Source organism: Saimiri boliviensis, chromosome X, assembly GCF_048565385.1.
Source record: "Saimiri boliviensis isolate mSaiBol1 chromosome X, mSaiBol1.pri, whole genome shotgun sequence".
Classification (NCBI taxonomy): domain Eukaryota; kingdom Metazoa; phylum Chordata; class Mammalia; order Primates; family Cebidae; genus Saimiri; species Saimiri boliviensis.
In genome coordinates this window covers 48,908,087-48,932,255 of record NC_133470.1, presented here as the reverse complement: position 1 = coordinate 48,932,255, position 24,169 = coordinate 48,908,087, and the positions used below count along the sequence as shown (strand labels likewise).

Sequence of the window (24,169 nt, the reverse complement as noted above, 5' to 3'; positions counted from 1 at the left end):
GGCAGCTGTCATTATAAAGTGACTTGTCTTTCATTGATTGGAGCATGTAATTGATTATTTTACCTTTGGGCATGAACTCAAACATTTTGCTATTCTTCAACTGTGTAATGACTGCATTTAGTAATAGAACAGGAATGTGCACAAGGGAATGGAAAGCATACTTTAAGAGTTTTGGGCCGGGCACAGTGGCTCACACCTGTAATCCCAGCACTTTTGGGAGGCCGAGGCAGGTGGATCACCTGAGGTCAGGAGTTCAAGACCAGCTTGACTAACACGGCGAAACCCTGTCTCTATTCAAAATACAAAAATTAGCCAGGCGTGGTGACACGTGCCTGTAGTCCCAGCTACTCGGGAGGCTGAGGCAGGAGAATTGCTTGAACCCAGGAGGCAGAGGCTTCAGTGAGCCAAGAACGTGCCACTGCACTCCAGCCTGGGCAACAGAGCAAGACTCTGTCTCTTAAAAAAAAAAAAAAAAAAAAAAAAAAAACAGGTTTTGAAAGACTGGACACGGTGGCTCATGCCTGAAATCCCAGCACTTTGGGAGGCCAAGGCAGGTGAATCGCTTGAGCTCAGAAGTTCAAGACCAGCCTGAGCAACATGGCGAAACCCTGTCTCTACTAAAAATACAAAAATTAGCCGGGTGTGCTGTGCATGCCTATAGTCTTAGCTACATGGGAGGCTGAGGTGGGAGGATCGCCTGAGCCCAGGAGGTCAAGGCTGCAGTGAGCCATGATTGTGCCACCACACTCCAGCCTGCACAGCAGTGAGACCCTGTCTCCAAACAAAAAGAGTTTTGAACAAAATTGCGACCATTTCTTGCTCCAAATAGATGAAGTAGGAGGATCAATAGGCTTTTCGTAGGTAGATTTTCTGTGTACCTACAGAGACATTTAGCCTCACCCTATATGACCTGAAATCTTCCCCCTTCCACCTGGGGGGCACAGAAAGGATTTTATTCTTAGTATCCACAGAGTCAGATCTCCAGTTTTTGCATTCTTGGGACAGAGATAGCACTGTGCCTTAGCCTTCATCCTTGGTATACCAGACCAGAGATATTCCTTGGAGCAATTTGTTGTGGGGGTGGGAAACTTATCAGGCCACATTTGCTAATTGGGGTGGCTCCCCTCATCATTGGCTGGTTGCCCCTTAACCACTGTTATTGTTCTTTCCGAGAAAGATGGGACGCCTATGCCTGACAGCTACCCAACAACCCCATCTTCAACTGATGCAGCTACATCTGAGTCCAAGGACACCCTTGGCACTCTGCAATCCTCACAACAGCAACCAACACTCCCAACCCCACCAGCTTTGGGAGAGGTTCCTCAGGAGCTGCAGTCCCCAGCTGGAGAAGGGGGCAGCTCTACACAGCTATTGATGCCTGTAGAGCCAGAGGAATTGGGTCCCACAAGGCCAAGTGGGGAAGCAGAAACAACTCAAATGGAGTTATCCCCAGCTCCCACTATAAGTGAGTAAAATTTCAACGTTTGGGGAGGATGGAACAGGAGGAAAGAAAGTATGTCTTTGTAGCTTCTGTTTGCTTTCTTGCTTGAGACAAATAGTAGGAGCTCAAGTTCTCAAATAATATCTCATTTTGCACATTTGCTTTCTTAGGTGAAGTTGAGGTCCCAAACTGGTGATAGTTGAGTGTCTAACAATATTGGTGATGATACCAACTTTTTATTGAGGCACTTAATCTGTTCCTGGGCTATCACACCAGGCTCATTATGTAACTTCTTTTAAAATAAACTCTCCAGCTGGGCATGGTGGCTCATAATCCCAGCACTTTGGAAGGCCGAGGCAGGGGGATCGTTTGAGCTCAGGAGTTTGAGACCAGCCTGGGCAACATAGTGAGACCCCCATCTCTATTTATTTAAAAAAAAAAAAAAAGCTCTCTAATCAATAGTGTTATTTACATAAGTAGGCTGAAACTCAGAAGTGAAATAATTAAGGCTGGGCGTGGTAGCTTACGCCTGTAATCTCAGCACTTTGGACGGCCAAGGCAGGTGGATCACCTGAGGTTAGGAGTTCAAGACCAGCCTGACCAACATGGTGAAACGCTGTTTTTTGTTTGTTTGGTTTTTGTTTTGTGTTTTTTTTTAAAGTGAAATAATTAGCCCAAGTCACTCTGTAAGTAGTTGAACTGAGATTAAAATCCAGGTCTGTCTGACTTTAAAGCTTATTCTCCTTCCACAGTTTCCAGGATGGCAAGCATGTCACCCCACACTTAGAGCTCTCCCATTCTCCTGGCAGACACTATTGATCTCATGGCACTATTTCTCACTGGTTTGAAATGGAGCCTCAAAAGTCTTCTCAGCAGTATTTCAACAGGGTAAATTGACACCTGCTTGCCATCCTTGCTCTTTACCATCTTCCTTGTGAGACCTTCAGGTGTCAGTTTTTTCTTTCAAGGAACCTTGTTTATTTATTTTACTATTGTTATTTTTTAGAAAGAGTCTTGCTCTGTCATCCATGCTGGAGTGCAGTGGCGTGGTCTTGGCTCACTACAACCTCTGCCTCGCAGGTTCAAGCAATTCTCCTGCCTCAGCCTCCCAAATAACTGGGACTACAGGCACATACCACCATGCCCAGCTGATTTTTGTACTTTTAGTAGAGAGGAGGTTTTGCCATGTTGGCCAGGCCTGTCTGGAACTCCTGACTTCAGGTGATCCACCCACCTTGGCCTCTCAAAGTGCTGGGATCACAGGCATGAGCCACTGCACCAGGCCGAAACCTTGTTTATTTAGATAACCACAGGATATGCACCTGAAATCAAAGTTAAATGATCCCTTACCTGGGTTGCCTATGGGATATGCTTTACAAGCATGCCTGGAACACAGTTAATATTCAACAATTGATAGAAAGGGCTTGAGCTGAACCTTAAAAAGCAGGTGAGATTGAGAGGGAAACAGCAAGGGAGAACTGAGAAGTCTGAGCTGAGATGCCCTTAAGGAAGCAACCTATCAAAGACTGTCATTTTGCCCCAATTCCAAATAGAAAACCTAACTTCTCCCTATGACTTCCTCCTAGCCTCTCTTTCCCCAGAGAGAGCTGAGGATTCTGATGCACTGACGGCTGTCAGCAGTCAACTAGAAGGCTCTCCTATGGATACCAGTAGCCTGGCTTCCTGTACCCTAGAGGAGGCTGTGGGTGACACCTCAGCAGCTGGCAGTTCTGAGCAGCCCAGAGCAGGCAGCTCCACTCCTGGGGATGCCCCACCAGCTGTGGCAGAAGTACAGGGCAGGAGTGATGGGTCAGGGGAATCTGCCCAGCCACCTGAGGACAGGTAAGCATGTGTGTGCAAAAGAAGGGTAGGATATATTGGAGGGTCTTTCAAGCCACATTTCATATTTGTCAACTAATGGAGATGCTTGTTATGCTGGGGAGATAAACCTGGTTTCTGTGAGAAAGGGATAGCAGTATTTTATAAATGAGAAGACCTAATACAGACAACAACCTGAGCATGATTTCCCTCAGCTCTCCCCCTGCATCCTCTGAGAGCTCTTCCACCAGAGATTCTGCCGTGGCCATTTCTGGAGCAGATTCCCGAGGAATCCTAGAAGAACCGTTGCCTTCAACAAGCAGTGAAGAAGAAGATCCCCTTGCAGGTGAGCTCTGTGTATGCTCAGGTCATCCTGGGATTGTTTTGGCTTCTAGGAACCCTTGGCATGGAAATGCCCACCAGCCAAACAATTGCATTCAGATGGAGGGCATGTGTGTGGGAGGACTGGCAATAAGGGGAATGCTGGTATGGCATCATGAAATGGGTCCAGACTTAGGAGTCAAACTGATTTTGGCTCACTCAAATTCCCCCACTCTGCCACTTCTACCTTTTACAACCTAGGGTCATTATTTAATTTCTGTGATCATTAATGATACCGAGAGGTTGATGATATCTGCGTGGTAGGTTACTTATAAACGGTAAGTAACAGTGCATGCAGTCTAGCACATAACAAGATCTATTCTGAGCCCAGGGAATGCGGGGTGAGCCTTCTCTGACCCATGTCTTTTGCAAGCAGTGGGAAGCACTGGTTTCCCTCAAGCAATGACATAGGTTTCTTTTCTTCAAGTACATATTAGGCACCGATAGAGGTGTGAGAGGCTGGGCCCAGTGGCTCATGCCTGTAATCCTGACACTTTGGGAAGCCGAGGCCAGAGGATCACTTAAAGCCAAGAATTTAAGACCAGCCTGGGCAACATTAGGGAGACCCTGTCTCTACAAAAATACATACATAAATTAGCCAGGCATTTTGGTGCATGCCTGTAGTCCCAGCTACTCAAGAGGCTAAGGCAGGAGGACTTGAGCCCAGGAGCTCAATGCTGCAGTGAGCCAAGGGTTGCACCACTACACTCCAGCCTGGGCAACAGAGCAAGACCTCGTCTCAAAAAATGAATAAAGCATGAATCCCTTTACATGTTACATCTCCCCTCAGGTATCAGTCTCCCTGAAGGCGTGGACCCCTCTTTTCTGGCTGCCCTGCCTGATGACATCCGTCGGGAGGTTCTACAGAACCAGCTAGGCATTCGTCCACCAACTCGGACTGCCCCCTCCACAAATAGCTCTGCTCCTGCAGTGGTGGGGAATCCTGGTGTGACTGAAGTGAGCCCTGAGTTTCTGGCTGCCCTGCCTCCAGCCATTCAGGAGGAAGTATGTGAGCGGGAAGGTGGTGGGGCCAGGCTGCCTGGCAGGAGAAATGCCCTCATTGGCTTTTTCTGCTCCTTAGGTGCTGGCACAGCAGAGAGCTGAACAGCAGCGACGAGAACTGGCACAAAATGCTAGCTCAGACACCCCTATGGACCCTGTGACGTTCATCCAGACTCTGCCCTCAGACCTGCGCCGTAGTGTCCTAGAGGACATGGAGGACAGTGTGTTAGCTGTGATGCCACCTGACATTGCAGCCGAGGCTCAAGCCCTGAGACGAGAGCAGGAAGCCCGGCAGCGACAGCTCATGCATGAGCGTCTATTTGGGCACAGTAGCACCTCTGCTCTCTCTGCTATTCTCCGAAGCCCGGGTACAGAGGGAGGCAAGTGGGAGGGCTCTGGAAAGCTTTAGCCAGATGAGGCTGTATTTTCTTACCTTTGTATTACCTATATCCAGTTTATACCCCCTCCAAAATCTCAGGGTTTTTTTTCCTCTTTTCTTCCAGCTTTTACCAGTCGCCTGAGTGGCAACCGTGGGGTCCAGTATACTCGCCTTGCTGTGCAGAGAGGTGGCACCTTCCAGATGGGGGGTAGCAGCAGCCATAACAGGTACCTTTGTCTATTTTTACCTTACCATATCACCATTCAAGTTTACTAGTCCAGCTCCCTTGGTTTTACAGGTGGAGAAACTGAAATCCTTAGAGGCAGGATGGATAGTCTCTAGGCCATTTCCTTGAATAAGTAAGAGAGCCAGATCTTTGGATTCCCCATTCAGAAAACTATGCCTTTTGGTTAGTCATGCTATTGAAGACCACAATCACAAAAGCAGGCTGGCAGCAGTTGTTGTTGAATACGGTTTTAACAAGAAGGAACACTGGTTGTCTCCCATGCAAATAGTAAAACAACTAACAACCTGCCTTCAGTTCGTAACACCTAGGCCAGGGAAGTATAGAGGAGTTAGTTAGCCAGGCTAAAAAAGAGTGGGCCCAACATGCCAAAATGTGAAGAGAGTGATTGGTTCCTATAAGGCTGGCACACACCCCTGGTAGTCTAGAGAAGGCAGAAACCAGCATTGTCTCCTAGACTTAGGTATAGTCAGATTTTACCAATCTATGGATGATACAGACCTGGGCTGCAATCTCTGCTGTCTTCTCAGTTGTCGTGTGATGTAGGGCAAGTCACTTAACCTGTTTGAGCCTCTTGTTCATCATCTCAAAAATGGGTGATTTTCGGCCAGGCATGGTGGCTCATGCCTGTAATAATTCCAGCACTTAGGGAGGCTGAGGCAGGTGGATCGCTTAAGGCCAGGAGTTCAAGACCAACCTAGGCAACATCATGAAACCCCATCTCTACTAAAAATACAAAAATTAGCCAGGTATGGTGGTGCGCGCTTGTAATCCCAGCTACTTGGGAGGCTGAAGCACGACAATTGCTTGATCCCTGGGGGGGGTGGAGGTTGCAGTGAGCCAAGATTGTGCCACTGTACTCCAGCCTGGGCAACAGAACAAAACTCCATCTCAAAAAAAAAAAAAAAAGTGGGGAGGGGTGATTCTCTAAGCTGTACAGCAGCCCTGAAAGGATATTCCATTCATTGTAAAGTGCCTGGTACATAGTAGACACCCAAGAGGGCAACTGTTATTATGAAGAGCCCTTGGACTGGACACCCTCCTTTCTCAAGCCTCCTTGGAGATACCCAGCTCATTCTCCTCCCCCATTTTTATGCCTCATCCCAAAGATCTACCCACTGAAGTGTTACCCAAAACCCATGTTCTGTTTCCAGGCCTTCTGGCAGTAATGTAGATACTCTCCTCCGCCTCCGAGGACGGCTCCTTCTGGACCATGAAGCCCTTTCTTGTCTCCTGGTCCTACTTTTTGTGGATGAGCCAAAGCTCAATACTAGCCGTCTGCACCGAGTACTGAGAAATCTTTGCTACCATGCCCAGACCCGCCACTGGGTCATCCGCAGTCTGCTCTCCATCTTACAGCGCAGCAGTGAAAGTGAGCTATGCATTGAAACACCCAAACTCACTACAAGTGAGGAAAAGGGCAAAAAGTCGAGCAAGAGCTGTGGGTCCAGTAGCCATGAGAACCGTCCCCTGGACCTGCTACACAAGATGGAGTCGAAGAGCTCCAACCAGCTTTCCTGGCTCTCAGTATCCATGGATGCAGCCCTAGGCTGCAGGACTAATATATTCCAGATCCAGCGTTCAGGGGGACGTAAACATACCGAGAAGCATGCAAGTGGTGGCTCCACCGTCCACATCCACCCCCAGGCTGCTCCTGTTGTCTGCAGACATGTTTTGGACACACTCATTCAGTTGGCCAAGGTGAGGGTTTTGAACCCAACTCCTGGGGATGGAAGAAGGGTGGCAGCAAGAGCCTGGGTGGAAAAGTTGAACGTTAAGCAGGCTAACGTGTCTTTTTGCTGTTATTTTCAGTGTTGAGCCCTGTATTGTTTCTGGAGGATTGTCCAGTGTATTTGTGGGGTTTTTCTTTACTCTTTACCATTTTTACTATTGTCTTATTCATCAAAGCAACTGGGCTATATGATTCCTGTTTTACAGATGAAGACGCTGGGATTCATCACATTTTACTCATTTTGTCATACGATTAGAAAGTGATGGAGCTGGACCTAGAATTTAGTGTTCTTTCAATAATAAGCATTGCTGCTATCTATCAAAGGCCTGCCTTGTGCCAGGCACTGTGTAAAATACATCATGTCGTTTAATCTCCCAACAACTTGGCAAGGAAGTGTAGTTATCCTCTCCATTTTATAAGTGCAGAGACTAAGGCTCAGGAAAAGTTTGCCCATGAGTCTGTATTGCTACAAAGCCCTCTTTCATTTCTCTAGGCCGCTTTACTGTCTGTTGGATAAAACTCTTATATGACATCTCCCCCAATGTTTACCAGAGTTGTCGAAAGGAGAGTGGGAACTGGTTGTGTTTTCCCTATCAGGAAAGCTCATCCTCTGTGAAGACATCCTAGACCAAGTTTGTCCTCCTTTTCCCGGCAGGTATTTCCCAGCCACTTCACACAGCAGCGGACCAAAGAAACAAACTGTGAGAGTGATCGGGAAAGGGGCAGTAAGGCCTGTAGCCCATGCTCCTCACAGTCCTCCAGCAGTGGCATTTGCACAGACTTCTGGGACTTATTGGTAAAACTGGACAACATGAATGTCAGCCGGAAAGGCAAGAACTCCGTGAAGTCAGTGCCAGTGAGCGCTGGTGGTGAGGGGGAAACCTCTCCATACAGCCTTGAGGCCTCTCCACTGGGGCAGCTCATGAACATGTTGTCCCACCCAGTTATCCGCCGGAGCTCTCTCTTAACTGAGAAACTCCTCAGACTCCTTTCTCTCATCTCAATTGCTCTCCCAGAAAACAAGGTGTCGGAAGCACAGGCTAATTCTGGCAGTGGTGCTTCCTCTACCACTACTGCCACCTCAACCACATCTACCACCACCACCACTGCCACCTCTACCACGCCCACACCCCCTACTGCACCCACCCCTGTCACTTCTGCTCCAGCCCTGGTTGCTGCCACGGCTATTTCCACCATTGCCGTAGCTGCTTCGACCACAGTGACTACCCCCACGACTGCTACCACTACTGTTTCAAGTAAGTGTGGATGTAGGCTGGGAGCTGTGGGGTGTATACTGTGGCACCCACCCCACCCCCTCCCCAGTCCAGGTAGTCTTCCCTCAGTGATAGTAATCAGCTTGGTTTGGGTTTGTGAGAGCCAAAAGTATTCATTCTCACCCTCATCTGTCCCAGTTCTCTCGCTCACTCTCCCTCTCCCCTCCTCCCTTCCTGTCTGTCTCTGTCTCCCTCCCTCCCCCCTGCCTCTCACACACACACTCCTTTGAAGGCCAGCAGGCATTCACTGAATGTGGCTTCCCTAGGCTAGGCACCAAAAGGAGGAAAGAAAGTCCCGTCCTCAAGGAACTCCCAGCCTTTCCAGTTTTATTGAGGGATCCAGTTCTCATGGGAAATAGTTCAAGGGTAGGCAGGATACAGCATGATTCAGAGTAACCAGATCATCCCTGGAAATAAAGGGAATGAGCCCTGCCACAGTAAGAACTATCTGAAGAAGTGGGTTTTAAAGAATAGAGGGGGCTGTGATAGTAGGGCAATAGTTGGAAGAAATGCCTAGGGTTCTTGATCAGCTTAGAAGTTATAAGAGTCCTGTTTGAGTTTATGATGAGACGTGATCGTGCCACTTCATTCTAGCCTGGGCGACAGAGCAAGACCCTGTCTCTAATAAAAAATATAAAGCCTTAGCATCCTATGTCACTTAGCTTTGCCTTTGGTGGGTGGATTTTCCTTTTCAGTGCTTTCCCATTGTGAAGCCCTGGACAATTCAGCGATTCCTTGGTTTTGTCACTTAGTCCCTGGCTTGTGAGTGTCACAGAGGCTTACAGTGTTCTGTCTGTTTCCTCAAAGTTTCTGCTACTACTAAGGGCAGCAAATCTCCAGCGAAGGTGGGTGATGGGGGCAGCAGCAGTACAGACTTTAAGATGGTGTCCTCTGGCCTCACTGAAAACCAGCTGCAGCTCTCTGTAGAGGTGAGTCCAAGCTCTTCTGACTTACTAAGACTGGGGAGAAAGGATAAACAGGGTGGATGATGATTTCATTCTCAGGCTGGGGCTCACTCCTGCCTTTCTTTTTCTCAGGTGTTGACATCCCACTCTTGTTCTGAAGAAGGCCTAGAGGATGCAGCCAATGTGCTACTGCAGCTCTCCCGGGGGGACTCTGGGACCCGGGACACTGTTCTCAAGCTGCTGCTGAATGGAGCCCGCCATCTGGGTTATACCCTCTGTAAACAAATAGGTAATAGCAAGACTAAAGCATTCTCTCTTTCTCAAAGCTTCCACTTAGTGCCTCTTCTTTGTGGAATCCTTTTTTGAATTCCCAAGCTGAATCAGATTCCTCCATGTCCCTATAGCACAGTCTCCATGCTCCCTCTGTCATAACACAGATAACCCTGGGTTAATCTGTTTTCCTCTGCTCAGTTGTTTGAGAGCAAGGCTGGACTTGTCTCCTCATCCCCCCTGCCTGGCACACAGTGGTTAATGAAGGGAAAAGAGAAGGTATGGGAACAGCAATGCCTCCTTTCTTCTCCATGCTGGGCACTCGTAAGAGCCCCACGATGAGACTGCTGAGGCAGCTTCACCCCGCTAGTACCCTTTGCTATTGTGTAATTTTGGGAGTGCAGAAATTCTGAGAACAGTTACAAATTGCTTAGATTCTATCGTCTTCCTGTTTTACTGAGAAGAGAGCCAAAACCCAGGGTAATAAAGTGATTGGACTAAGGAGTAGACCCAGGTTTTCTTTCAGCATAGAGTCCGTGTACCCTGTCCCACCCCTATCGCAATCATGGGTCTGCCTAGATCTTGGCTACATACTTAGTTCTCTCTCTCCTTCACCCCCATGTACCTAAGTCTGGGGTGATAGGAGTGTTGGTTGTTCTGTATAACTCAGGGTGTTCTTTGCTGCATGAAAATTACAAGGTTCTTCCAGAAAGAATTTGGCCTTTGACCTTTCTTGGCTGCTACCATCTATTCCACATGTATGAGCCAGGCAGTGTCTAGGCACTCTACAATATAATTACCTCTTAATTCTCATAGCAACCTTGTGAGGTTAGGCAGTAATATTCCCAATATTATATGAGTGAGCAAGTTGGGCAAGGGGTCAAGAAACTTGTCTGAAACCACCACAAAACCTCAAGTAATTTCAAGAGATGTATGGGATTTCAACCATGGTCTGTCTCGCTCCAGAGGAGATACTGTTTCTCTTCTACATGAGACTCATTTCATGCAGATTCAACAGATCCCTGTGGCCATAGGTAAATTGGTAGTCCCAGGTGAAGATCCATGGACACGAATAATAAGCTGAACAGAGCATGATTCCAGCTCACTCTAGGTTCTCTGCAGCTGAGCAACGAAGAGTGGCCTGAGCAGGTGTCTTAGAGAGATGTGGCTTTCAGCCACTTTACTAGGGGAGTCTCTAAACACTTGCTGACTCCTCTGCCTGCTCAGGTACCCTGCTGGCTGAGCTGCGGGAATACAACCTCGAGCAGCAGCGGCGAGCCCAATGTGAAACCCTCTCTCCTGATGGCCTGCCTGAGGAGCAGCCACAGACCACCAAGCTGAAGGGCAAAATGCAGAGCAGGTGGGTGGTAGCCAACCTTTTGCTGGGGGCTCGAATCTGGGATATTCTGGAAGATGGCTCTTGCTGGTTTCCTGGTCTTTTTTATTTCTCTGGGTGATTTTCCCGTCTGTTCTATACACACTTGACCCATTTTTTTCCACTTCTTCCTGCTTGGAAGATTTCCTTCTAAGTTTCCTTACCCCTCTGGTTGACACCAGGAAGCCTTGCTTGCTTTGGGTGTTTATACTTTGATGCTGTCAATATACGCAAGCCACCTCTACACTATCCAGGTTTGACATGGCTGAGAATGTGGTAATTGTGGCATCTCAGAAGCGACCCTTGGGTGGCCGGGAGCTCCAGCTGCCTTCTATGTCCATGTTGACATCCAAGACGTCTACCCAGAAGTTCTTCTTGAGGGTACTACAGGTCATCATCCAGCTCCGGGACGACACGCGCCGGGCTAACAAGAAAGCGAAGCAGACAGGCAGGCTAGGTATGGAACTAGAGTGTCCAGTTGAGGGGAAGGGTTGGTGGCGGTAAAGCCAGAGTCCGTGGAGGTGCAGAGCCTAACGGCCTGTCTCCTTCCTGTTTGACCTTTCTAAGAGGAAAATGATTATCCTTTTTTCAGAATGTTGATGGCTGCATTCTACATCTCATCCAAGCTCTCTGCGTAGGAAATGCTTTAGGGGAGTGGGAATTAAGGGGGAGTGGGAATTAAGGGGGAGTGGGAATCTGGCAAGGAAGTTGGGGGCCAACCTTTTGCTGAACAAGACTTAACTCTCTAGGTGCATCTCCTTTCTGCTTCCTTGGTCATTTGTAACTAAGCCGTGGCTTGCCAAGTCATTTTCCCTACCTCTTTCCTCCTGTCCCATAGAACCCTCTTGCGTAAAACAGTCTGTCTGTCTAGCATCATACCCCACCCTTATCTATAATGGTAAATCTTAGCACCTGATGATGAATACTCTAAAGCTTCCTGAGCTAAAGCGCAAAAGACCTCTCAGCAAGATGCCCTGTGGCGTCCCAGGAGATAGGAGAGAGAATATTGGGCATTCCCACTTCCTGTATTTTATATCTTACCTTCCTCTTTTTCTTTCTCCCAGGTTCCTCCGGTTTAGGCTCAGCTAGCAGCATCCAGGCAGCTGTTCGGCAGCTGGAGGCTGAGGCTGATGCCATTATACAAATGGTACGTGAGGGTCAAAGGGCGCGGAGACAGCAACAAGCAGCAACGGTTAGCATGATGCCTGTGGCCCCTCATTCATTTGTCTCTCCACTCATCCCCCCACCATGTCATCAGTGGGGTTTCATTGCCTTTACCTTGTATGCTTTTGCATTAAGTTTGCTATATGAATGCTTCTGGACAAAAGGGTTACTTTCTGTTGGTGTTTTCCTATTTGTTCATTGGTTTGTTGGTTTGCTTTGATTTAAAGCTTGGCCATCATACCCCACTCCCAGCTATCCAGTCAACAGTGGCGCTTTTGCAAACTGCCTGATGCTAAGTGTTGTCTGGGTTCTGAGGGGATATGGGATGAAGTTTTTTTTCAGTTTCATGGAACAATGCAGGTACATCAGAAACATCTCAGATATCCTATCCTTGAAAGTTCCCCAAGCTTGGTACATATCCCACACAGCCACTGTATCTGTGGCTGCTCCCTCCACCCTGCTCACTGCCTTTATTCTCCATAATCCCTTGGCACCTAGGCACTGAGGCACTTTTAGGAGGAAACCTTCAGGTATTTAAGTAGCCAGCTCAGTGTTGGGGTCCCAGCACAGAGTGGCTCCAGTAAAAGCCTGGCATCACTTATATATGCTGCGGCACTCCCTCATTGTTTTCCTGTCCTTGCAACATGTAAGTTACCTTTGCAAGATCCAAGACAAGTATCCTAAGACATGATATTTCTTTGCATATTATTACTATTATATAGTATGGTTTTATTGAATAGGCAGAGAAAAGCCTTGAACTTAGGGGCAGTGACTCCAGGAAGGTAGAAAGGGAAAATAAAGCTGTTTTTCTGGAGTATTTTTTCTGTCTAGTCTCTTTCCCATTCCTGAAAAGATGCTGGGTTTTTAAATAACCCATGAGAGATTGCTCTCATTCTCCTATTATTTCCCCTTTTGTGCGCAAACAAAAACAAAGAGCAAACCTACCTTCCACCCATCTGAATTTTACACACACACACACACACACACACACAAGATTTGAAGTCTGTATACAGGAGGCTAGTTCTGACTGGTCGCAGATCTAGAGTGTAGACTGTAATGTGGGGAATAGCTTGCAAAACTTAGGGTGGAGAAAAGCAAAAGAGTTGGGAAAGGCATCCTTTTGTCCTGGATGGCTACAGTTTCCCCACCCAAGTATGGGAAACTTTTTTGCAAGCTCAGTGTATGAGAAGTAGAAGGGCCAACCTCTAGCCTGCCTCTAAGGAAAGCAGAGTTGCACCCTTATGTGATTTTTGTCTCCCTTTTATCCAGTCGGAGTCTAGCCAGTCAGATGCATCTGTCCGGAGGGAAGAATCACCCATGGATGTGGACCAGCCATCTCCCAGTGCTCAAGATACTCAATCCATTGGTCAGTACTACTTCCTGTTTCCAGCCAAGCAAAAGGGAGAGCCAGTCTTCTGGAATGTCTGCTGAATCCCCTGCTCCCAGCATATATAAGCCCAGTGTTTTCCCATTTGTTCCAGTAACACGGGTTTCTGTAAATGTTAACAGGTGTTTGAAAACCAAAACACACTGCAGTTTCTATAATAAAGAAACTATGGTGGGCTGTTATGCATTCAAACATCATGTTTTTGTGGGGTTGAGGGGGTGGTGTGGTGGTTGTTTGAGACAGAATCTTGCTCTGTTGCCCAGGCTGCAGTTCAATGGCACGATCTTGGCTCACTGCAACCGCTGCCTCCCAGATTCAAGCAGTTCTCCAGCTTCAGCCTCCTGAGTAGCCGGGATTACAGGCATGTGCCACCATGCCCGGCTAGTGTGGTTTTTTGGTTTTGTTTTGTTTGTTTGTTTGTTTGTTTTTTTGAGACAGAGTTTCGCCCTTGTTACCCAGGCTGGAGTGCAATGGCACGATCTCAGCTCACCTCAACTTCTGGCTCCCAGGCTAAAGCAATTCTCCTGCCTCAGCCTCCTGAGTAGCTGGGATTACAGGCACGCACCACCATGCCCAGCTAATTTTTTGTATTTTTGGTAGAGACGGGGTTTCACCATGTTGACCAGGATGGTCTCGATCTCTCGACCTCGTGATCCACACGCCTCGGCCTCCCAAAGTGCTGGGATTACAGGCTTGAGCCACCGCGCCCGGCTGTTTTGTTTTTGTTTTTGAGATGGAGTGTCACTTTTTCACCCAGGCTGGAGTGTATTGGCACAATCTCAGCTCACTGCAACCTCTGCCTCCCAGGTTCAAGTGATTCTACTGCTTCAGTCTCCCAAGTAGCTAGGACTACAGGCACATTCCGCCATGCCCAGCTAATTTTTTGTATTTTAGTATAGCCAGGGTTTCACTGTGTTCCCCAGGCTGGTCTCGAACTCCTGGCCTCAGGTAATCTACCTGCCTTGGCCTCCTGGAGTACTAGAACTACAGGCGTGGGCTACTGTGCCCAGCTCAGCATGTGCTTTAAATCTTTTGTTTGTTTTGCTTTATTTTGTTGTTGAGGCAGGTTAGGTTTTCTTGTTTAAAATAGGAACGTTAGCCAGGCGCGGTGGCTCACACCTGTAATCCCTGCACTTTGGGAGGCCAAGGTGGGTGGATTGCTTGAGGTCAGTAGTTTGAGACCAGCCTGGCCAACATGGTGAAACCCCATCCTTAAAAATAGATAGATAGGCCGGGCGCGGTGGCTCAAGCCTGTAATCCCAGCACTTTGGGAGGCCGAGGCGGGTGGATCATGAGGTCAAGAGATCGAGACCATCCTGGTCAACATGGTGAAACCCCATCTCTACTAAAAATACAAAAAAAAATTAGCTGGGCATGGTGGCGCGTGCCTGTAATCCCAGCTACTCAGGAGGCTGAGGCAGGAGAATTGCCTGAACCCAGGAGGTGGAGGTTGCGGTGAGCCGAGATCACGCCATTGCACTCCAGCCTGGGTAACAAGAGTGAAACTCCGTCTCAAAAAAAAAAAAAAGAAAAAGAAAATAGATGGATAGATATAGATAAAGATACAAAATTTTAAAAATAGGAATGTTCAGGTGTTAGGATTAACTGAGCGTATGTATAGGGCTTAAAGAAGCATACATGAATGCCATTGTTAGCAGCATTTCTCAAAGTCAGTCATACATAGAATACTTTTTGGCACCCTCTTAACACATTCCCATGGAATAGTATTCTTATAGGACAGCCATTGTTGAAATGCTATATATTAAGTCATTTACTTTTCTTCAGGATTTGGGAAGATAGATGTTATTCCCCTGTTCTGTATTCACCTTCTTTTTCATTAAGCACATATGATTTGCAAGTACCAGAGCCAGGATTCAAACCTAAGGCTATCAGAACCTTGAAGAATAGTCAGGATTTGGGTAAAGAATGAAAAGCAAAGGTCAGGAAAAAACCTAAGCAGAACAGGTGTATGGGGGTCAGGGGTTGATGAGAAAACAGTCAGTTCCTCCTGACCCAGAAGATGGGGCTGGGTCTCGCTGCTTAGCTGCTGAGCAGAGTTTAGGATAAGCCTCCAGGGAGTATGAGGAAAAGTACCAGCCATGGGATTCCATCTGTCACACCATGGCTTTTCAGGGTTTTAAACGGCCCCAGGACAAGATGACTAATTTAGAAGGCATCAGTCAGCCAGGCGCAGTGGCTCACGCCTATAATGCCAGCACTTTGGGAGGCCAAGGCAGGCGGATCACTAGGTTTAGAGTTCGAGTCCAGCCTGAACAACATGGTGAAACCTGGTCTCTACTAAAGATACAAAAAAAATTAGCCGGTAGCCCGTGCCTGTAATCCCAGCTATTCAGGAGGCTGAGGCAGAAAAATCACTTGAACTTGGGAGACAGAGGTTGCAGTGAGCGGAGATCCCACTGTATTCCAGCCTGGGTGTCAGAGCAAGACTCCGACTCAAAAAAAAAAAAAGAAAAAAAGGTCGTTAGATCTAGTTTAACATCCTGATGCTGTTCTTGGAAACAAAAATGAGGAAAAGACAGCCTACTTTCCAAGGCCAGCTGTCAGAATTCAGTGAGGGTAGTGTCCTAAAATGACCTGCGTAAACTGGGAGGCAACCCCACAGCTCCACTGTTTTCACATTACCCTCAGGTAATCCATAGAATCTCTGGAAACTAGTGAGGCAGTGACTAGACTAGCACTGTCCAGAAGGGTAGCACGTATGGCTTTTGAGCACTTAAAATGTGGCTAGTGCAACTGAGGAACCAGATTCATTATTTTATTAATTCTGTTTAATGTAAATGTCATCCAGTGCAGTCCTAGACCTTGCTTTCAGATATTGCTCAGTGAGTACCACTCAGTGGCCAATGTTCCCCTCCATTTGCTCTGTATATTCTTTGGTGTGTTCAGTCTAGAAAAATCTAAGTAGAAGGGAAATTTTGAGGACCTTCTGACTCTGTTTTGTGTGCCCTCCAGCCTCTGATGGAACGCCACAGGGGGAGAAGGAAAAGGAAGAAAGACCACCTGAGTTACCCCTGCTCAGTGAGCAGCTGAGCCTGGACGAGCTGTGGGACATGCTGGGGGAGTGTCTAAAGGAACTAGAGGAATCCCATGACCAGCATGCGGTGCTAGGTGAGTGTGGCCTAAAGGCCCAGGTCCCAAACCACTGGTCTGCTCTGGGGCCCTTCCTGCCAGCTTGTTTTTCTTCCTTCCAGGTTACTTCTCTTCCTCAGTATCTCTGTAATGAGAATTCAAAAGAAAAGTGTGTTTTCTCTGACCTTAATATCATAAAAAAAAGATTGACCTTCTCTTAATAGCTTGTATCTTTCACTTTGTAGACAAGGGGAATCTTTATAACTGGTTACCTATCCTATTTTTCTTTGGCTTCAGGGAAGTTCCTCTGTGACTTGTCTACCATCATATTTCCCTGCAAGTTCTCATTGTTTCTTTTTGACGGAGTTTTGCTCTTACTGCCCAGGCTGCAGTGCAATGGCACGATCTCAGCTCACTGCAACCTACACTTCCCAAGTTAAAGCAGTTTTCCTGCCTCAGCCTCCCAAGTAGCTGGGATTACAGGCACATGCCACCACGCCCAGCTACTTTTGTATTTTTAGTAGAGACAAGGTTTTACCATGTTTTTCAGGCTGTTCTCAAACTCCTGACCTCGGGTGAGCCACCATGCCTGGGCTTTTTTTTTTTTTTTTTTTAATCAGAAATTAGGTCTCACTTATATGGCCCAGGCTGACCTTAAACTCCTGGGCTCAAGCAGTCTTCCCACCTCAGCCTCCTAAAGTGCTGGGATCATAGGCATGAGTCACCACACCTAGCCTAGTTTTTCATTATTTTTTCTTCCATATTTATAATTTGTTCATGAGGGCAAAGAGATTTACATGTTGAAGTTTGCAAAGTAAAATATTACTTCCCCATCATTCCTATCTCTAGTGCTACAGCCTGCTGTCGAGGCCTTCTTTCTAGTCCATGCCACAGAACGGGAGAGCAAGCCGCCTGTCCGAGACACCCGAGAGAGCCAGCTGGCACACATCAAGGACGAGCCTCCTCCGCTCTCCCCTGCCCCCTTAACCCCAGCCACGCCTTCCTCCCTTGACCCATTCTTCTCCCGGGAGCCCTCATCTATGCACATCTCCTCAAGCCTGCCCCCTGACACACAGAAGTTCCTTCGCTTTGCAGGTACAGGGAACTTTTAGGCTGCCCATTGTAGAAGGCTTCATTTTAAACAGGATTGTTTCATACAATTAATCCTTAGCTGATTCCAGAGAGAGAGAGAGAGAGAGAGAGAGAGAGAGAGAGTGTGTGTGTGTGTGTGTGTGTACACGTAAACTCTGCATGGTTTCCCATGGCCTCAGGATAAATGCTCAGATTTAGAGTAGAAATGCTCAGATTCACGTTCACACCTCAAGGGTGGGCCCTTTGCTTTGACTAGTCCTTTTAGAGCCCTGAAATAAGGAAGAGGAAGGGGAAAGAAGAGAGAGTTGTCAGCTGGTTGGCTGTCTTGCAGCTTCTGGGGCTCTTAATGTGCTTAATTCCTGCTGTCACTTCTTCCCTCAGAGACTCACCGCACTGTGTTAAACCAGATCTTACGGCAGTCCACGACCCACCTTGCTGATGGGCCTTTTGCTGTCCTGGTAGACTACATTCGTGTCCTCGACTTCGATGTCAAGCGCAAGTATGTGTCCTGGATATTGGGGTGTTGGGGTGGGTGAGAACTCCTCAGATGATATCTCCCCTCCAAAGTTATTCTTGAGACCAGAAGTTTCCTTTAGTGGCAGTACTTGGAATGGTGGTGGTGGGGGGGAGGGAAGAGACAGCTGTACCATTGGTGGCCATCATAACTGAATACTCCTTGGGCTTCACCCCATCTGCATTTTTCATCAGCACAACAGTCACACAATTTTTGAACCACATGATTTCTAAAGTTCCATTCCATCCTTGGAGGGGAAGTACAGGAGGCACAGGTGGCCATAATACACGCAGAGCAGAGTTCCAGGGGCATCCACAGCACTCCTGGAGTCATCCCTGTGCCTCTCCTCTTCCTTGTGCATGTATACATGCTTACCTGCTTGTGGCAGAAATCACATGCCGGTCTTTGTGGGCCCTTATTCAGTGGAGCTAAGAAAAATGTAGAGTTGGTAATAAGTGATCTACCTCTCCCAACTACTGGGCATTTCCCAAGCAGGTGGGGAGCAGAGATTAAAGTGTTTGGAGGATAGAAGGAGCGTCATTGTGGGTCTTCTTCCTAATCAGACAAACAAATTTGTTCTGCCACCCTTAATCCTGTCTTCCTTCCTTTACCTCCCAAGATATTTCCGCCAAGAGCTGGAACGTTTAGACGAGGGGCTCCGGAAAGAAGACATGGCTGTGCATGTCCGTCGTGACCATGTGTTTGAAGACTCATATCGTGAGCTGCATCGCAAATCCCCTGAAGAAATGAAGAATCGATTGTAAGGGCCCTGGAACGGAGAAAAGATAGGATAGGGGGTGGGAGGTGGGGCCTCCTGCACAGTAGTGATGACTTGCTCTGGCCTCAAATTTAGGGAGGTGCCGCCCTCCGTAATAGAAATTCCCCATGGGAATCTGGCTTTAATCTTATGGAGCTGACTCCTATCTTCTGGGCCTGCCCTGCTGGCTGGCCCTTTAGCTAAGCTATGCAGCGATTTCCAGATAGGAAAGTCTTTGGTGTTTATAAGGATATACCTGCTTGCTGAGCAAATGGCACCATGGGTTGGGGGAATCTGCCCTTGTATGAATGGCCCCCACCAAACTGGTAACTGCTCACTCGTGATTCTTAAGCTACCCAGATCATCAGCAGTTTATAATACCGAGCGTAGGAGCTGATGAGATGAAAGACAGTGGAGTTGTTTCATGATTCCTCCCCATCTCTTGTGGTGTGGGCTCACCATCTGTGTAATCACAAGAAGTCAAGGAGTCTCCCTAGACAGACTGTGTGCCATGTTCTTCCACCACCAAATACCTTTAGAGAAGAGGGACTCTGGGCTTATCCCTCTCTAATACCACTTTTTTTTTTTTTTTTTTTTTTTTTGAGACGGAGTTTCGCTCTTGTTGCCCAGGCTGGAGTGCAATGGCGTGATCTCAGCTCACCGCAACCTCCGCCTCCTGGGTTCAGGCAATTCTCCTGCCTCAGCCTCCTGAGTAGCTGGGATTATAGGCACGCGCCACCATGCCCAGCTAATTTTTTGTATTTTTAGTAGAGACGGGGTTTCACCATGTTCACCAGGTTGGTCTCGATCTCTCGACCTTGTGATCCACCCGCCTCGGCCTCCCAAAGTGCTGGGATTACAGGCTTGAGCCACCGCGCCCAGCCTCTAATACCACTTTTGTCCCCTCCCCACTTCACATAAGCAAGGCCTCATTTAGTCCTCTGGTACCTTTCCTATTAGTGTTTTCTGGAATATCTGTGAGCCTTGACTAATAATTTGGGACACCTCTATCAGTGGTGCTTTTGTTTGGTCCCAGATCTCCACTCCACTTCTGGGCTGTCTGTTCACCTTTTCATCTGACACTGCTTTACAGTCACTCACACAAGTGACTGGGTTTGTCCTAGGTTTTCTGCAGAGCTCTTTTCTGCTTCTGCTTTCTTATGCAGGTATATAGTGTTTGAAGGAGAAGAAGGGCAGGATGCTGGTGGGCTCCTGCGGGAGTGGTATATGATCATCTCTCGAGAGATGTTTAACCCTATGTATGCCTTGTTCCGTACCTCACCTGGTGATCGAGTCACCTACACCATCAATCCATCTTCCCACTGCAACCCCAACCACCTCAGCTACTTCAAGTTTGTCGGACGCATTGTGGCCAAAGCTGTATATGACAACCGTCTCCTGGAGTGCTACTTTACTCGATCCTTTTACAAACACATCTTGGGCAAGTCAGTCAGGTGAGGATAAGGCATCGTCCTGGGACTGTCCACAGTCCTGGGGGTCTGGTCTTTTTGTGTCCCATCGCTGTGCTGCCCTTCCCCCCACCTGCAAACTATGACCCTGTATAATTGTGTTTTTCTAGATACACAGATATGGAGAGTGAAGATTACCACTTCTACCAGGGGCTGGTTTATCTGCTGGAAAACGATGTCTCCACGCTAGGCTATGACCTCACCTTCAGCACTGAGGTAGGTTCAGGACATCCTAACCACAGCACATTCCAACCAGTCTAGAAGAGCCAGCCATTCTAGGTTCAGCTTAGAACTAGCACTGCATGACCTTCTCATAGTTCTAAGGAAGCATCTTGACTTCTGAAAGCTGCAGCAGGTATTTGTAACATAACAAACAGTAAAACCAGAATTTGTAAGGCAATCTAGGCCATTTCCAAGTTCCACCTTCATTTTTTTAAAAATGCTCCAATACATAATTTTTCATTCCAAAAGGTAGGTCTTTGTGGGAAAATTGTACAAATGTAAGTGGGAGAAAAAATGAAGCTAATTAAGGTTACTCTTCTCCCAAATTGTTTTCCTTAAAGATTACATTCAGTTACGTATGTTAGCCATTCCCTTTTCCCTTTTACCACTGACGGTTGCCTTACTCCCTTCTGCCTTCTTTGTGGGTCTCAGGGCCAAAGAGTAATTTCCCTCTTTTCTACCCAAAGCCTTTCCCTAACAGGGGAGTTGCGAGCTATGAGTAGTGAGAAGAGTCACTGTTTTGTATGGACTTGCCTCATCTCTCTGCCCAGGACATGGCAAGGGGTTTAGGGTGTGTTCCCAGGTAATCTAATTTCATCCTAGACAAAGTCTTATTATGTATGATGGGTGTTTTGATTGTTCTAGGTTCAGGAGTTTGGCGTTTGTGAAGTTCGTGACCTCAAACCCAATGGGGCGAACATCTTGGTCACAGAGGAGAATAAGAAGGAGTATGTACACCTGGTATGCCAGATGAGAATGACAGGTAGGGAAATGTTCCTTAGACCTCTAGTTGCCCAATATGAGAAGAGATCAGACTTCATTTATTTCCAAGGCATGTTTTGTTTTCCTCCACTATGACAGAGCCACAAATGCCTTGCACAAAAGGGAAAACACTTGATCAAAAATACTTAATTTTGGCCAGGCATGGTGGTTCACACCTGTAATCCCAGCACTTTGGCAGGCCAAGGTGGGCAGATCAGTTGAGTTCAAGAGTTTCAGACCAGCATGGCCAACATGGTGAAACCCTGTCTCTATTAAAAGAGAAAAATTAGCTGGGTGTGGTGGCACACACCTGTAGTCCCAGCTACTCAAGAATCACTTGAACCCAGAGGTGGAGGTTACAGTGAACTGAGATGCCACTGCACTCCAGCCTGGGCGACAGAGTGTGACTCTTGTCTTTTATTTAAAAAAAAAAAAAAAAAAAAAAGCTTCACTGGGCACCGTGGCTCACACTTATAATCCTAGCACTTTGGGAGGCCAAGGCAGGAGGGTAGTATGAGCCCAGGGGTTTAGGGGTTTGAGACTAGCCTGGGCAACATAGCAAGACCCTGTCTCTACAAAAAAGAAATTTTTAATTAACCTGGCGTGGTGGTGCATGCCTGTAGTCCCAGCTAACAGTGGTAGATGATGTTAAAAGGAGCCAGATTGGGGATCTCTGACCTCTTAACAGTTGTATGAGTTTAAAAGGCATGTGTCTTTTTGGTTATTTCACCAGGAGCCATCCGCAAGCAGCTGGCAGCTTTCTTAGAAGGCTTCTATGAGATCATTCCAAAGCGCCTCATTTCCATCTTCACTGAGCAGGAGTTAGAGCTGCTCATATCAGGATTGCCCACCATTGACATCGATGATCTGAAATCCAACACTGAATACCACAAATACCAGTCCAACTCTATTCAGGTGAGCTGCTGCAGACATCCCTCCTCATGTGGTCCTTTTACCGATGCTAGTTCGTGTGATACCAAATAAACCAGTAGTACTCTTAGAGGAAGGTGCTTGTAAAAGACAGTCTACTTGTATCTAACTCTTCATTCTCCTGGAGCGTATCAGACTTCTCTTGCCCATCTTATGAATGTGAAAGGAACTATAGCTCATGCCACAAAAGGGATTTGCCTCAGATACCAAGTCCAGCCCTGTTTCCCAGATGCCATCCCCCTACCCTGCTTCTAGGAGCTTCTACCTAACCATGGCTTCATGGGTCCCTTCCTACAGATCCAGTGGTTCTGGAGGGCATTGCGTTCTTTCGACCAAGCTGACCGTGCCAAGTTCCTCCAGTTTGTCACGGGTACTTCCAAGGTACCCCTGCAAGGCTTTGCTGCCCTTGAAGGCATGAATGGCATTCAGAAGTTTCAGATCCATCGAGATGACAGGTCCACAGATCGCCTGCCTTCAGCTCACACATGGTAAAAAGAAGGGTTTGTTTCTCCTTTTCCGTGCTTAGATTGAGCTTGCATACTTGATATTTTTAGGACCCTACCCAGGACTGGGAACGCAAATGTGGCTGAGTCCTGGACCTTGAGTAACTCACAATTTGGTGTTTCTATGGAGGTGATGTCTGAGTTGAGAAGTGCTAGACAGAGCGAGGGCTAGACAGACTGGCAGGTGAACAGCACCACAGGAGAGCACGGTATATTCCAGGGCCCACCGCGACTGGAGCAGGGAGGAGTTGCAGGGAGCAGAAGTCTAAAGAGCTCAGCAGAGGTCCAATTACCAGTGACCCTGAAAACCTTCAAGCTTGCACTTTAGCCTGTGGGCAAGTGAGGCCAGGGTATTGAAGGAAGAGTGACTGGCTCAGATTTTTGGTTTTGGTGCGTGATGACCAGTTTGGGAGCCAGATAAAGGAGGGCAGATTGGGCTAGAGACAAGATTGGCAGGGAGTTGGCTCCTTCAGGGAGGTGAGGGGAGGGGCCAGTGGGCACCATAGAAACACAGGGATTTGGTTCTCTGTCATCCCTCACCACAAACTGATCTTTCTTTCCCTAGTTTTAATCAACTGGATCTGCCTGCCTATGAGAGCTTTGAGAAGCTCCGCCACATGCTACTATTGGCCATCCAGGAGTGCTCGGAAGGCTTTGGGCTGGCCTAATAAGGCCCTGCCCACCTCTGTGGGGTTTTTCTACCATTGTTGGACCTGGGGAGGGGGGAGTTTAAAAAAAGAACCAGAAAGAAATTGTCGAAAACCAATAAATGAAATCCACCAACTCACCATGTGTGTGTCCCAGCTGCCCCATCTTCCCAGCGCATACCTGTTCCTCTTCTCATTCTCTCCCCACCGCCTGTTTCCTCACCTCCTCTCCCCTTTCCATGCCGTCCATGATCCCCACTCCATGTGTTAAAAAGGCAGTAGCCTTTGCAGGGACCTGTCTGTCCCAACTGTTTGAACAGTGTGCTCCTCAGATTCTGTGTTCAGAAGGATTTGCTGCATTGAGACTTGAAACCTTTGGATAGGGGAAAAAATTATATATATATATATTTTTTTGTTCTGTTTGCATTTCTTAATTTGTGCTTGGAATGTGTTGATGTGCACAGCTAATGATTCAATGCGAGACAAGATTGGCGTCTGTGTTGTGGAGGTTTCAAATAAAGAGCACTCTTCATAACTCACTTTTCACAATGTAGTTTTTTTCAAACGTTTAAAAAAAAAAAAAAAAAAACTCTTAAGCACATATTAGGCATCTGCAGAAAAGATCCAAATGGTTTCTCCAGGAAACCATCCCTGCTGGACCCGGTTGCCCACCTGCCTCCACCACTGGTGCACCTTCCTCCTTCAGAGTCAGTTTCTGCAGTCAGGAGAGATTGGCAGTCACCAGGAATTGGGGGTGGGGAGTATCTTTTTTAGAACGGGCGCTGCACTTGGGGATGGTGATGGTATTAGA

At 47.5% G+C, this 24,169-nt stretch overlaps 1 protein-coding gene across 21 annotated transcripts in view; it reads left to right on the top strand.

Moving 5' to 3' along the window:
* Nucleotides 1–23,897, top strand: part of HUWE1 (HECT, UBA and WWE domain containing E3 ubiquitin protein ligase 1) — a 157,023-nt gene extending 133,126 nt beyond the window's left edge. For 6 of the 21 annotated variants that reach the window (XM_074392196.1, XM_074392194.1, XM_074392192.1 and 3 more), the window contains 24 exons: nt 1,178–1,465; nt 3,028–3,283; nt 3,475–3,605; nt 4,431–4,645; nt 4,722–5,010; nt 5,146–5,248; nt 6,420–6,966; nt 7,653–8,253; nt 9,079–9,200; nt 9,309–9,465; nt 10,674–10,806; nt 11,076–11,278; nt 11,886–11,968; nt 13,255–13,351; nt 16,346–16,501; nt 17,312–17,557; nt 17,936–18,053; nt 18,688–18,828; nt 19,992–20,279; nt 20,405–20,510; nt 21,162–21,279; nt 22,012–22,193; nt 22,506–22,696; nt 23,277–23,897. In XM_074392196.1, the coding sequence (XP_074248297.1) occupies nt 1,178–1,465; nt 3,028–3,283; nt 3,475–3,605; nt 4,431–4,645; nt 4,722–5,010; nt 5,146–5,248; nt 6,420–6,966; nt 7,653–8,253; nt 9,079–9,200; nt 9,309–9,465; nt 10,674–10,806; nt 11,076–11,278; nt 11,886–11,968; nt 13,255–13,351; nt 16,346–16,501; nt 17,312–17,557; nt 17,936–18,053; nt 18,688–18,828; nt 19,992–20,279; nt 20,405–20,510; nt 21,162–21,279; nt 22,012–22,193; nt 22,506–22,696; nt 23,277–23,379 (4,874 nt within the window). In that variant the 3' untranslated portion in view covers nt 23,380–23,897. Of the gene's footprint in view, nt 1–1,177; nt 1,466–3,027; nt 3,284–3,474; nt 3,606–4,430; nt 4,646–4,721; nt 5,011–5,145; nt 5,249–6,419; nt 6,967–7,652; nt 8,254–9,078; nt 9,201–9,308; nt 9,466–10,673; nt 10,807–11,075; nt 11,279–11,885; nt 12,014–13,254; nt 13,352–16,345; nt 16,502–17,311; nt 17,558–17,935; nt 18,054–18,687; nt 18,829–19,991; nt 20,280–20,404; nt 20,511–21,161; nt 21,280–22,011; nt 22,194–22,505; nt 22,697–23,276 lie in introns of all 21 variants that reach the window. The other 15 variants (XM_074392185.1, XM_074392197.1, XM_074392184.1 and 12 more) reach the window with 4 other exon arrangements.
* Nucleotides 23,898–24,169: the final 272 nt, after the last annotated feature.